Source organism: Nomascus leucogenys, chromosome 13 (assembly GCF_006542625.1).
Source record: "Nomascus leucogenys isolate Asia chromosome 13, Asia_NLE_v1, whole genome shotgun sequence".
NCBI classification, from domain to species: domain Eukaryota; kingdom Metazoa; phylum Chordata; class Mammalia; order Primates; family Hylobatidae; genus Nomascus; species Nomascus leucogenys.
The window spans coordinates 37,617,728-37,630,618 of record NC_044393.1 but is presented as its reverse complement, the minus strand read 5'-3'; the positions used below and the strand labels follow the sequence as shown (position 1 = coordinate 37,630,618).

At 43.8% G+C, this 12,891-nt stretch overlaps 1 protein-coding gene across 6 annotated transcripts in view; it reads left to right on the top strand.

Annotated features, from left to right (window-relative positions):
• Positions 1-12,891, top strand: part of SLC23A2 (solute carrier family 23 member 2) — a 152,032-nt gene that overhangs the window by 119,821 nt on the left and 19,320 nt on the right. For all 6 annotated transcript variants that reach the window (XM_030825369.1, XM_030825370.1, XM_030825371.1 and 3 more), the window contains 3 exons: positions 426-607; positions 9,909-10,029; positions 10,516-10,672. In XM_030825369.1, coding sequence (XP_030681229.1) covers positions 426-607; positions 9,909-10,029; positions 10,516-10,672 — 460 coding nt within the window. The remainder of the gene's footprint in view (positions 1-425; positions 608-9,908; positions 10,030-10,515; positions 10,673-12,891) is intronic.

The following is a 12,891-nucleotide window of genomic DNA, read 5'->3' as shown; positions in this document are numbered from 1 at the left end:
TGCACACTAAAAACATCCCTTTAGAATTTCTGTCAACAACACTGTCTTGTCGATGTCCTCAGGGCTCACTCTTTAAAGCTGAGAGTCTTTATGCTGCAGTGTTCCTCTAAGGCTGGTCTTTAAATATTGTGTTTCTTAAAAGGGAATTATAAATTTTTGTCTGCATCATTTAGCAGTGGAAAAGGCATGTGGGCCGTGTGTCCAGGACCCATTTCCGTAATACACCTGCATCATGAATGCAGGCCCCAGTTAGCGCCCCCGGAAGTTTCTGGTCGGGTCCTGGGGAATTTTCTAACTATCTCTCCCAAGTTAGATGATATAATAACTTATTGCCTTGCAGAATTATCAGTTGTGGTTGTAGGTGACATTCTGAGTGTGTGATGTACAAGCAGCTCACTCTCATGTCTGTGCTATCTCTTTTGCAGATCCAGGGGGCCATCATCATGTCCTCACTGATAGAAGTAGTCATCGGCCTCCTAGGCCTGCCTGGGGCTCTACTGAAGTACATCGGGCCCTTGACCATTACACCCACGGTGGCCCTAATTGGCCTCTCTGGTTTCCAGGCAGCGGGGGAGAGAGCCGGGAAGCACTGGGGCATTGCCATGCTGTAAGTGGAAACATCTCCTCTCATCCCACCACTGCGGGGCAGCCTTTAGGAACATTCACATAGACTTCAGGAGATAATGTTTTTCAATAATAAGAATGGTCTGACAGTTTCAACTTTATTTGCTTTGTGCTGGGGAATAGTCAAAGGGTTTTTGACCCAGAGTTTGGGAAGTGACATACAGTTGAGGTATTACAAAGACAGACTTAGCAGCGACATGAGGAGGTTGGGTTGTAAGGTTTTAAACTTTGGTAATGGGGTAAGGTAGTGGCGCCGTTTGTTTTTGACTTTTGAGGTCTTGCCAAGTCTCATGTGCCTGAGTTGACATACTGAGAAGCCAAACTTTTATATCATGAGACTCAAATATATTCCAGAGTGGCAGGAGTCTGGAGTATTTCCAGAGAAGTCATGGGAAAGGTCTGTTGGCATTGATGATGTGACTCTTCTTCCCAGGCCACACTGAGCTCTGCACTCCTGGCAGGTGGGTGGTTGGGGGAGGGACATGGTTTCTGCCAGGGTCCTGCTAGTCAGTGCCTGTCCTTTTGTACAGAATGTCACATCCATTAAAGATGTCCCTTGCCCTTTAAGTAAAGTTAACATTTTGTGTTAATGAAGTCACAGGGGAGTTTGATAATATTACTGATGATTAGAGCCACAGAACTCTTTGTAACACAGAGCCCACATTCTCTATGTGTCTGCAGAGCATGTTTAAGAATTGATTATGTGTAGGTATATGGTTCCATTACTCTGGAATTTAACCAGCCTAAAACTCCTAAAACAAAATAAGTCGTCACATAAGAGAATTTTTTATTTGTTTTGTTTTGTGAAATAGTCTGCAGTTAATAACAGGTGGTATTTATTGATCTTTTACTATACATCAGTCCTTTATATAACACTTGTATATAGTATCAGATAAGGTACATCCTAGTGTTATCCCGTGTAACAGCAGAGGACACTGAGCACCACGATGTAATGTTATTTGCCCAGAGTCATACAGTGAGTTAAGTGGCCACTGTGGGTTTCAAAACCCAAGTGGTGGAAATGGGCCTGAACCCATCACACTCAGTCCTCTTCTATGTATTAGAGCATGATGTACAAATAAAAGTGAACCATAGCAGAATTGTTATCTACACTTTACAAATTAAATTAAGGTGTGTGAAAATACCAAGTTTTTTTTTCTTTAAACAAGATTTGAAGGAGACACATCTCACACACGAGCATGAATACCCATCATCATGCTTTCCCAAAATTGTTCTTTTTTTGAGATGGAGTCTCACTCTGTTGCCCAGGCTGGAGTGCAGTGGCGTGATCTTGGCTCACTGCAACCTCCACCTCCCGAGTTTAAGCAATTCTCCTGCCTCAGCCTCCCAAGTAGTTGGGATTATAAGCACCCACCACCACGCCCGGCTAGTTTTTGTATGAGTTTAAGCAATTCTTCTGCCTCAGCCTCCCAAGTAGCTGGGATTACAAGCACCCACCACCATGCCCGGCTAGTTTTTGTATTTTTAGTAGAGACAGGGTTTCACCATGTTGGCCAGGCTGGTCTCAAACACCTGACCTCAGGTGATCTGCCCACCTTGGCCTCCCGAAGTGCTAAGATTACAGGGGTGAGCCACCTTGCCCAGCCCAAAATTGTTCTTACTATTCTCATTTCACCAAAGGTTGGTCAAAACATTCTTCACACCAGCGGAGATGGGAAGATGGCGTGTAAGAATATTCTTTCAGCGAAATGTAATTAATGCCAAAATGGATAAATTGTAGGTATAGTAGAGTAAAATTTGAAACCAGTAACAAAAGGATGAACAAAACCCACAAAGCACTTAGAAGCTTAAAAAAAAATTGTTAAAAATCACTCTCAGAGAGGAAATTGAAACTTTGCAATTAATTACTGATAGTTTAGGAAATGATGGCAAGAACAGCATCAGTCACACTTAGTAACCAGAGGTGTTCTCAACTAAAATTCACAGCCTTTAAAGCAGATACAGCACATGAAGAATTTCAGTAGCTAAGAAAACAGGACAAAAAAATGAACCTAGTAAAAGCAGGGGGAACGAATTAATAAAGATACAGAAAATGTGACACAAATAGAAGTGGTAGATCTAAAAGCGGATCTCTTGAGGGGGAAACAAAACCCAGTGTAGACAAACTTCTGGCGAAGCTAAGCAGGATGAGAGGATGCCTGTGCACATAGATCTGCCACAGATCCCGCCAGAGGGAGCAAAACTGTTACGTCCCCCCAAATTAAAACAAAAAGTAAGAAAATAGTGGTTTTCAGAAAAGCTTAAGTAACCAAAATTGACTCCTCCTCACTCTTATCTCATAAGTATGGGGGTGCCTCCAAACTTGATCCTGGCCCCCTTCTCTCCATGCACTTCCCCCGAGGAGATCGCATTTCTTTGATGGTGGATATTTCCGTGGAAACCTGTAGTTCAGACCTGTGAACTCCAGACTTACAGATCCAGGCCCCAGCTTGCCCTCTCCACTTGCTGTTACACAAGACATCTCCACCTGTAAATGAAAAAAGCCCCAGACTTTTGATTCCTTTCCTGCCCCTGAAACCAGTTTCTTCTGCCTTCCTCCTTTTGGTAAATGGCCCCAGTTGCTTCAGCCAGAAATGTCTATCTGCTCTTGAGTCTTCTTTTCCCCTCATCCCTCACACAGCCCATCCTGCCCTTCCTCGTCCAGAAGAAATTCTGAACCCCTTCTCTTTTCCAGGCCTTCACTGCCGCCATCCTCTGCGAGCCTCGCTCACCCTTGGCCATTGATTCCTCACTGTCCCCAGCTTCTCCCTCATGTCTCCCAGGGGTCCTCCTCTGTCCCCTCCTTTTGAAACATCAGTTAGACACAGCTAGAATTCTGGAAGCTTTGGGGTTTTCTTACTGTTCCCATGTCTGGAGCCTCACGTGCTGCCCTTGGTGGGTCTGTTTGCGTCTCTTGGCCTGGATACCTGGAGTCCCTTTGCCCTGGGCACCCAGGCATGCAGGGGTGGGACATGATCTTGAATTATCTAGATGCCTTCCTCCACTGCACCCTTACTTGTCTCTTTGTCTCTTCTTCCACTCCACTCTTACTTGAACCTCTTCTTGAAGCCTCCTGGACTCTTCCTCTTTCCTCTCCTGTTTTCTATCTCTTTGTCTTTTTTCTCTATTCGTGAGAATTCTCCTTTGCTTTATCTCTTATTCCTTCTGCCAAGATTGTCATTTATGCTCTGGTGTTTTTTCAGTTTCCAAGAGCTCTTCTGTGTCCTTGGGCTGTCAGCTCTGTGAGAGCAGGGCCTATGCTCTGGGTGGGTCACCTTGACACCCCCAGCACCTGCCCCTCCCGTGGCTGAGCTGGTGCTCAGTGAGCAGGTTGTGAACTAATAAAGGAAGGCTCAGGAAGCCTGGTAAACCCATGACCACAAGAGCAGCCGAGATAGTTGTTGAAGGACTCTGATTCCTAAAAGAAGCCCTGGGCCCAAATAGTTAGACAATGAGTGTGTTCAGTCTTCAAGGAAGAGAGAATATATGCACTGTTTAAACTGTTCCAGAGCTCTGTGAAAGGAGGGAAACTCCCCAGCCAACCTTAGTGGCAAATTCTGACTGAACTAATAAAAAAGGAACCATGGACCATCATTGTCTTTCCTGGGGTTGTATTAAAAAACAAATCCTGAGCTGATGGATGTATTGAGTTACATTCTAAGCAACGAGCCCTGAGTTCAAATGTCTTCAGGTAGCATGCTAAAGTTCAGCATCATTCTCTACTGTAAGGCTTCTTCCAATCTTTAAAAATGCAAATGTGCAAAACACTCTATTCACCTTCAGAAAAGGGCCTTAGTGTCCAGCCCTGTCCACCCTTAATTTGTTTTTTTTTGTTTTTTTTGTTTTTTTTTTGAGACGGAGTCTCGCTCTGTCTCCCAGGCTGGAGTGCAGTGGCACAATCTCGGCTCACTGCAGGCTCCACCTCCCGGGGTTCACGCCATTCTCCTGCCTCAGCCTCCCGCCTAGCTGGGACTACAGGCGCCCGCCACCTCGCCCGGCTAATTTTTTGTATTTTTAGTAGAGATGGGGTTTCACTGTGTTAGCCAGGACGGTCTCGATCTCCTGACCTCGTGATCCGCCTGCCTCGGCCTCCCAAAGTGCTGGGATTACAGGCGTGAGCCACCGCGCCCGGCCCCTTAATTTGTTTTTTAAATGCCACACATCTATAAGCATATCTTGACAGACTATTCCTTTGAACGCTGTTTGGGAAGATGCTGCTACAGATAACACAATGAAAGAACAAGGCATAATGTGTCATTTCAAGAATTCACAGATGATCAAATATTAGAAAATGTGTTGAAATTGATCACGGCTCCATGGTAGATTTTATTTTATTTTTTAAATTTTGAGACAGGGTCCCGCTCCATCACCTAGGCTGGAGTGTGCAGTGACACAATCTCAGCTCACTGTGGCCTCTGACTCCAGAGTTCAGGTGATTCTCATTCATCAGCCTCCCAAGAGTACCTGGGACTACAGGGTAGATTTTATTTATAAGCTCTTATTGATAAAACTATGGTAATAGTCCCCTCCCCTTAATTTTATTTTTAAAATTCAACCTACATCCTACAACCTTGTTGCAAACTTAGCAATGTAAGAATAGAAGGATTTTTTTTTTTTTTTGAGACAGAGTTTTACTCTAGTTGCCCAGGCTGGAGTGCAGTGGGGCAATCTCAGCTTACCGCAACCTCCACCTCCCGGGTTCCAGCAATGCTCCTGCCTCAGCCTCCCAAGTCGCTGGGATTACAGGCATCCGCCACCACTCTGACTAATTTTTTTGTATTTTTAGTAGAGATGGTTTCACTGTGTTGGCCAGGCTGGTCTCAAACTCCTGACCTCAGGTGATCCACCCACCTCAGCCTCCCAAAGTGCTGCGATTACAGGCGTGAGCCACCGTGCCTGGCTGTATAGAAGGATCTTTATGCGTAAGATAAAAATGCTTCCTACTTGAATGATGAAAGACTCAAATCAGTCCTGCCTTTTGAAGTTAGGAACTTAAATAAGCTTGTTTATTATCACGGGTATCATTTAAAGTTATTCTAGATGTGCTAATCAATGTATAAAACAAGAAAGTAAAATAATGTGGATCCATACCAAAAAGATCAGAGAGGAGAGGGGATGGTGACTTACCTGTAGAGGAATTAAATACATTCCACAGCTTCATAAATAATACTGTGGTCCTGGGACAGGGGTAGACATTGGTAGAGCAGAGTAAGAAGAACAGAAACAGAATCAAAGAAAAATAAATATTTAGTATAGATGGCATTCATATTTGAAACCAGTGGGGAATGGACAAATTACGTACGAAAAACTAGTTATTTTTGGGAAAAAGTTAGACTCCTAATTTAAATCAAATTGTATTTCAGTTGAATTAAAGACTTAAATATACAAAATAACCATAAAAGTGCTAGAAGAAAACCTAAATAAGTATTTAATCCTAAGGGAGGGAAGATCTTTCTTAAAGCAGATATTGAAAAGAGAAAGAGAAAGATAGATTTTACTATTGACGCATTTAAAACATCAAAAACCACTGAATTAAAAACATCTGTCACGGCAGCTCACACCTGTAATCCCAGCACTTTAGGAGGCCGAGGCGGGCAGATCACTTGAGCTCAGGAGTTCTCAACCAGCCTGGCCAACATGGTGAAACTCTATCTCTACTAAAAATACAAAATTAGCCGGGTGTAGTGGCGGGCACCTGTAATCTCAGCTACTCAGGAAAGTGAGGCACATGAATCACTTGAACCCAGGAGATGGAGGTTGCAGTGAGCTGAGATTGCGCCACTGCACTCCAGCCTGGGCAACAGAATGAGACTCTGTCTCAAAAAAAAGCTGGGAAAACACTCATAAAAATGTCACAAGAAAGGCTAACATCCCTAACTCGTAAAGAGTTCTACTGGTTAATTTAAAAGTGAGAGAATCCCAGTGGAGTAATAGATGAAGGGTGTGATAGGAGTAGCCATTTAGCAAAAAAGTAACTACACCTAGCTCATTAAAGTGTGAAAAAGGTTTATCCTCCCAATTTATTAAAACGTGTATTATGTACATGATTCTGTTGGAATTGAGAGTGAATGAGGTTGTACAAACTAAGTCACTCTGATGGAGATGGAGTTTAGAGACAGAGTCTCAGGGTAGGTTAGTGCGGCGGGTCAGTGACTGCTCTTTCTGGCACAGTGCATACGTCCTTGGTAGACCTACATTTTAAAACTTATTTTTTTGTTGACTTTTCTTATGGAAAATTTCAAACCTATTCAGAACTGAAGAGAATAGTTTAATGAACCCCCATGTGTCAATACCAGGCACTCCAAAACAGTATACTTTTATCTATATCCCACTGTTTTTCAGCCCCCTCCAATTCAGTTAAATTCTAGGTATTTGAAATTTAACAGTAATTAAGCTCAGAAATCTAAAGTGAAATAATAGTCCCCTCCTACTCCATCTCAAAAAAATCTCATGACTGTTAACTAGTAAAAAATTTTGTTTTTATCCTTACATATTTTTATATTTTTATGCAAAGAAGTACAAACTAGCATATATACATAATTTTATTTGTTTTTGCCCCAATAATTTGTTGGGTTTACTTCTCTGAGACAGCATGTTTAGATTGATCTCTTTCTTTCTAAAGTTGCACGGTGTTTAATAATCTAGTCTATAATTTATTCAGCCATTTCTCAACTGATGCTCATGCATGTAGCTTAAATTTTTGCTGCTACAAAAAAAAAATGCTGAAATATATACCTCAATGTGAAAAGACTGAGTATTAGAAGCAATGATGATACAGTTTTTCGATTAAAGCTGTTTATGTTGCTTCAGATGTCATACAGTATGGGAATTGTTTTTATTTATTTTTATCGTACAATATTTTTATTGTACTTTAAGTTCTAGGGTACATGTGCACAACGTGCAGGTTTGTTACATATGTATACATGTGCCATGTTGGTGTGCTGCACCCATTAACTCGTCATTTACATTAGGTATATCTCCTAATGCTATCCCTCCCCCCTCCCCTGGTATGTCCATGAAACAGAATGCTAAGCAGTCACTAAGTTGCTGGTGCAAATCTCTGTCTGATGAGGCGGAAAAGCAAATAGATACTAAGGCAGGTCAGGAAGCTGCATAAAGCATGATTCCAGTTTGGCTTAGATAATAACCTGTTCATGTCTGGGGACAAGGAAGATGACAATCTGTCTTCCTCCAGCACCCAGCAAATATCCGGGGAGTGAAAACCATTCAGAACAGATAGACCACGATATTACATGATTTTATCACTCAAGGGGGATTATGGATGATCTTCAGGGTTTTATCTTTTTCTTTCTGCTTATCTGTCTTTTAAATTTTTTCTGCAATTTAGTATGCATTACTTGCATAACATTTTAAAGTAAAAGTTAGCAAAGGTAAACATGAGGTGGGAAGCATGTTGGAGTGGAGTAGACAGCAGCCCATCCTGAGAGCTGGGGCTAGAACGCTTCATCCCTTTGCTCAGTTAAGATGTGTGGACATGGGCAGGTCTGCACCTCTAAGCTGCTGCCCCTCTGTCACAGGGTGCCCGCCCCCAGGTGTATTTGAGAATAAAAATAAACTCGAAGTAGACAGGTTTCAGAGCAGAAAGAAACAGTCATGTTCATCTGCTGCCTAATCTGCTTTCTAAATTTGAGTTGCCAGATTTGGGCCTAAGATCTGGGTGTCCCTCCTCAAATTCTGTGTGGTCTCAATCCCCTCTTAAATGTGCAGGTGTGTTGCCTGAAATAACGATGACAAAAATAGCAGACTTGGGGCATCTTTGGATCTCCTAATATTCACTCTGAAACAAATAAGTAGCATTTATTTTTTCCAGACACGAAAATTGTATGTAGGTCTAAGTTTAAGATATTCCAGTTTTAGTATCCCTTGTTACCATATTGTTTTTTGTTAAACTTCACTATCCCAGAGGAATTGAAATAACGTGGGCACTGTGTGTGTTTTCAACCTTGAACTGGTACTGGCAGAGACCCCCGATGGATCACCAGTTCACCAAAGCGCCTGAGTAGGCAGGGAGACCTGTGGAGCAACACACGCATGTTCTCCAGCCGGGCTGCCATCCACACCTCATTAGGAATGTGACAGTGGAGTCACACTTGACCAGCTGTCGATGGGGCTAATGATTCCATCTCAGCAATTGGAACTGTGCCCAGGAACAATTAAGCTTAGCTTTGACTGAGAACCTACTCTTCCTGCCAGCTCTACCTCAGGTCGTAAGTGAAAGAGCGAGACCACGTGGAGGCTTAGACGCATTGTTGGGCACCAGTTTTGTTTCGGTGATGAGTAAATCCACCCGGGGGATGGGAAGTGGCCCCACACCTGCCAGCCCCATGGGACACCAGACCGATGTCATGGACTGGTGTGTCAGGAAGTGCCATGGTCCTGCTGTGGAGGGGTCAGCCCCTGTCGCTGCCTCCCATAGCACTTAGTTCAGTCAGGACCGTGAGGCTCAAGGAGAGGGACTTCTGCAGCCCAGCCTCCCTGCCCTGTGACCAGGGTGGCAAAAGGAAAGAGTTCAGTTCAAGCCATAGAGCTAGATTCCTGGCCCACAACGCTGCAACCATAGCCATGTGGTCTTGGACCTCTGGCTTTGTCTCTGTGAAAAGGGGACGATCATAGAAGCCACCCCATAAAGTTGAGATGATGCACAGGAAGACATTAGTGTAATGTCTGGCACACAGAAGCCTCTCAGGAATGTTATTAATACTGAGTTCTACTGTATCTAGTTTTCTTGAGCAGCGAAGCTTTCCTTTTTGCTCTTTTATGCGTGCTGTAAGTAAATTGGAAAATACAGAAAAGTGGGAAAACCAGTTGCAAATCATGTAACTACTCAAAGCGAATCCCTGGGAGAATTTTGGATCATGTACTTCTTACCTGTTTGTGTGTACAGCAGTAGTTTCTTGGTTTGCTTTGTAGTTAATTCGTAGTTATAATCTTACAGTTTATGTTGTATCTGGCATCCTTTCCCCTTACATGGTGTAAGCTTTTCCCATCAATGTGTACATTCTTTGGGTTTTCTTATTCTATTTAGGAAAAGCTGTCCTAAGGCATTTACATCAGAATTTCATTTCAGTATCAAGAAATGCTAGGCAAATTAGTGTTAACATCTTCCCCCAAAGTAGTATTTCCAAAAGATGTATATTCCAGTAGATTTACTATTTCTCAAATAGTAGTTCAGAGGACTAGCAGCTTTCTAGGTAAATGAATTGAACACTATGTCAATTTTGCCATAGAAGCTTCGACCTAGTTTGTTTTCTTTCTCTCCTCAGGACAATATTCCTAGTATTACTGTTTTCTCAATATGCCAGAAATGTTAAATTTCCCCTCCCGATTTATAAATCCAAGAAAGGATGGACTGCATACAAGTTACAGCTGTTCAAAATGTTCCCTGTGAGTAGCTGACTTCTTCCCCTGCTGACATTTTTGCCTTTGGTTAATATGTAAGATGATTAAGTGAAGGGAAGGTTTTAAGCAGGCCCCCCTTGGGGGATCATATCTGTGCAGTGATATCAGGGTACTAATGACCACTCAGATCATCATAAACTTAAACGTTCTGTTTCTGAAATGGGAGCACATCCTTTTAGCAGTGCCGAAGGAAGGGGACACTGTCCTTGGGACTGAGTAAGATTTGACTCCACGTGGCCTCTGCAGGCACAATGTCCATTCTTGTTTTACCAGCCAGACTTTGGAAGGGGTAAGATAAATTCACCTGAATGAAACTGCTCTCTCAATGAGATTCCATTCAAGGAAGAATACGTCCGCAAAGTACTGACTGGTGGGCTCTGGGATGTGATGTTCAGACCATGGGAAGGGGTGTTTTTTGCCAAAATCTGTGAGCCCTGCTGGCCTGACAGAGCTTCCCCTTGACCACTCCAGATCATCCTGGCCATCCTGGTATCCTGGCTGCTCTGCTTCATCTTCACCGTGACAGACGTCTTCCCTCCCGACAGCACAAAGTATGGCTTCTACGCTCGCACGGATGCCAGGCAAGGCGTGCTTCTGGTAGCCCCGTGGTTTAAGGTTCCATACCCATGTAAGTATTCTGATGGCTAGAGGGGTCAGGAGCCCAAGAGGGCCCAACTGAGAGGGGTTGGAAGTTGGCAGAACAGCCTTCTTTGTCCCAGACTGTCTCCTGAAGGTCTTGCCATTCTGGTCAGGAGAGGATTAGACAGCAAGTAAGGGAGGCCCTGTCCCCAGAGGGCAGAAACCAACACAGACTGACTGGCTCCCTTCTCTGATTAGCTGGCTGTCTCTTTTGGATCTGCTAGGATGAAATCCTGGACAAGGGGTCTCTTGCCAGGTTTAAGCTCTGGTGGCCAGGATTTGAGGGCAGCTGCTTAGATAGGCAAGTATAGAGCTGTTTGGTCCCAGAGTTGCCAAAGTGGAAAGATGTGAGTGGGAACAGCCTGGGGATTAGCAAGCAACCTGCTCAAGCATGATGGAATTTATATAATCTCTTAATGGGCAGCCATAATCTTTTAAATTTGGCCACAGCTGTAGAGGTAAGTTGATAGTCACTAATGGCCGAAAGCTGCATCTTAATTTGGGTGTTGTGTAACTCTTGGGGGTGTGAATACATTCCCTAGCTGGGGTGTCACCTGGACTCGCAGCTAGCCCCATCTAGGTGATCCCAGTGGTTGTTACACACTTGGTTCCATTGGGAAGTCTCTAGTCCCAGCGTTTGGGTTTTTATTAGAATTGGAGCCTGAGCTTAGTCAGGTTCAGCCCACTTCTTTCCCGGTTTAACCATCTTATTTTCATTTTTTATAATGACAAGGAGAAAAAGAGAGAAGCCAAGAATTTTAAGGTCGGGTTAAAGATGACTACTCTGAGCATGTTGAATGATGAGTGTTGGCTGTTCTTTTTGTTCTCAATATACTTAGGAAAGCTTTAAAAAGTTTCGTCTTTCAAGCCGGGCACGGTGGCTCATACCTGTAACCCCAGCACTTTGGGAGGCTGAGGCAGGAGGATCACCCGAGGTCAGGAGTTCAAGACCAGCCTGGCCAACATGGTGAAACCCCGTCTCTACAAAAATACAAAAATTAGCCAGGCATGATGGCGAGTGCCTGCAATTCCAGCTACTCGGGAGGCTGAGGCAGGAGACTCCCTCGAATCTGGGAGGTGGAGGTTGCAGTGAGTCGAGATCGTACCACTGCACTTCAGCCTGGGAGACAGAGCAAGACTGTCTCAAAAAAAAAAAAGTTTCATCTTTTTAAAATAACTTTCTCATCAGATTGTATAGTCTAAGTATGCATTTATATAGACCTATTCTTTCTCCAAGAAAGAATGTGCATGATTCATAAACATACCTATAGTCTGAGATAAAATGAAATTACAATTAGTTGGTGAAGCAGTCAGGGCGAGGGCGGGGAAGGTGGGGACGGCGGGTAGGTAGAAGCCCTCACAGCATATACATGGTGGTCTTCTGCTTGTGCAGGCAACTCCCAAGGTGGGCACCAGTAGGAGCACAAGCCGGGCTGTCCAGGAGAGGCAGCTGTACAGGTGCTGGGGCCAGAGGGAGTTCACTAGGACCCATGGGACCACGCATGAGAAGGCGAAACTTAGTAGACAGAGTGCCTGAGGTCATGCTGGCCGTGAGTGAGCACGTAGGGCTCCTGGCCTGCCAAGGGCTGGTGCGGTACCAGAGCTCCACTAGCTAGAAAGCCACCTCCAGGGATATAGTCATACTACTGTATACATATGTAGTACTCTCCAGTGCTTTGTCTCAATCCAGAGAGGGGCTTTTGAATACCTGAGCAGTGCTTTTCAGTCTTTAATACACTAGGCATGGTCTGGACTGATTGTTAATATAATACAGATTTCTGGTGCAAAATGTCAACAGTGCTGAGGTTGAGAAACCCTGCTGTCAAGTAACAAACTAAATGAAAGGTTCTTGGTAAAAGGAGATATGAAATAACAGATTCAAGAGAGAAGGCTGGAAGCCAACAAGGTCTTTAAGAAAAAAAAAAAATAGAGATATATGTCTGAAGGAAAAAGGATCAAAATAAGAATCCCCCCTCAAAATCAAGACAGTAAACTGAAACCAGAATGCTACAACAATAACAAGGTAACAGTATAAAAGATAATTTAGAAAAAGTAAAATGTTGCTTGGTGAGGAAGCCCTCTGAATGAGGAAAATCCATTCCAAATTAACCTGGAGCTGTTATGTTGAGCAGGCCTCTTGCTGGTGGCATAGGGTGTGTCGAGCACCGTCCCTCAACCTGCGTACCTTGCACCCCTGACCAAGGGATG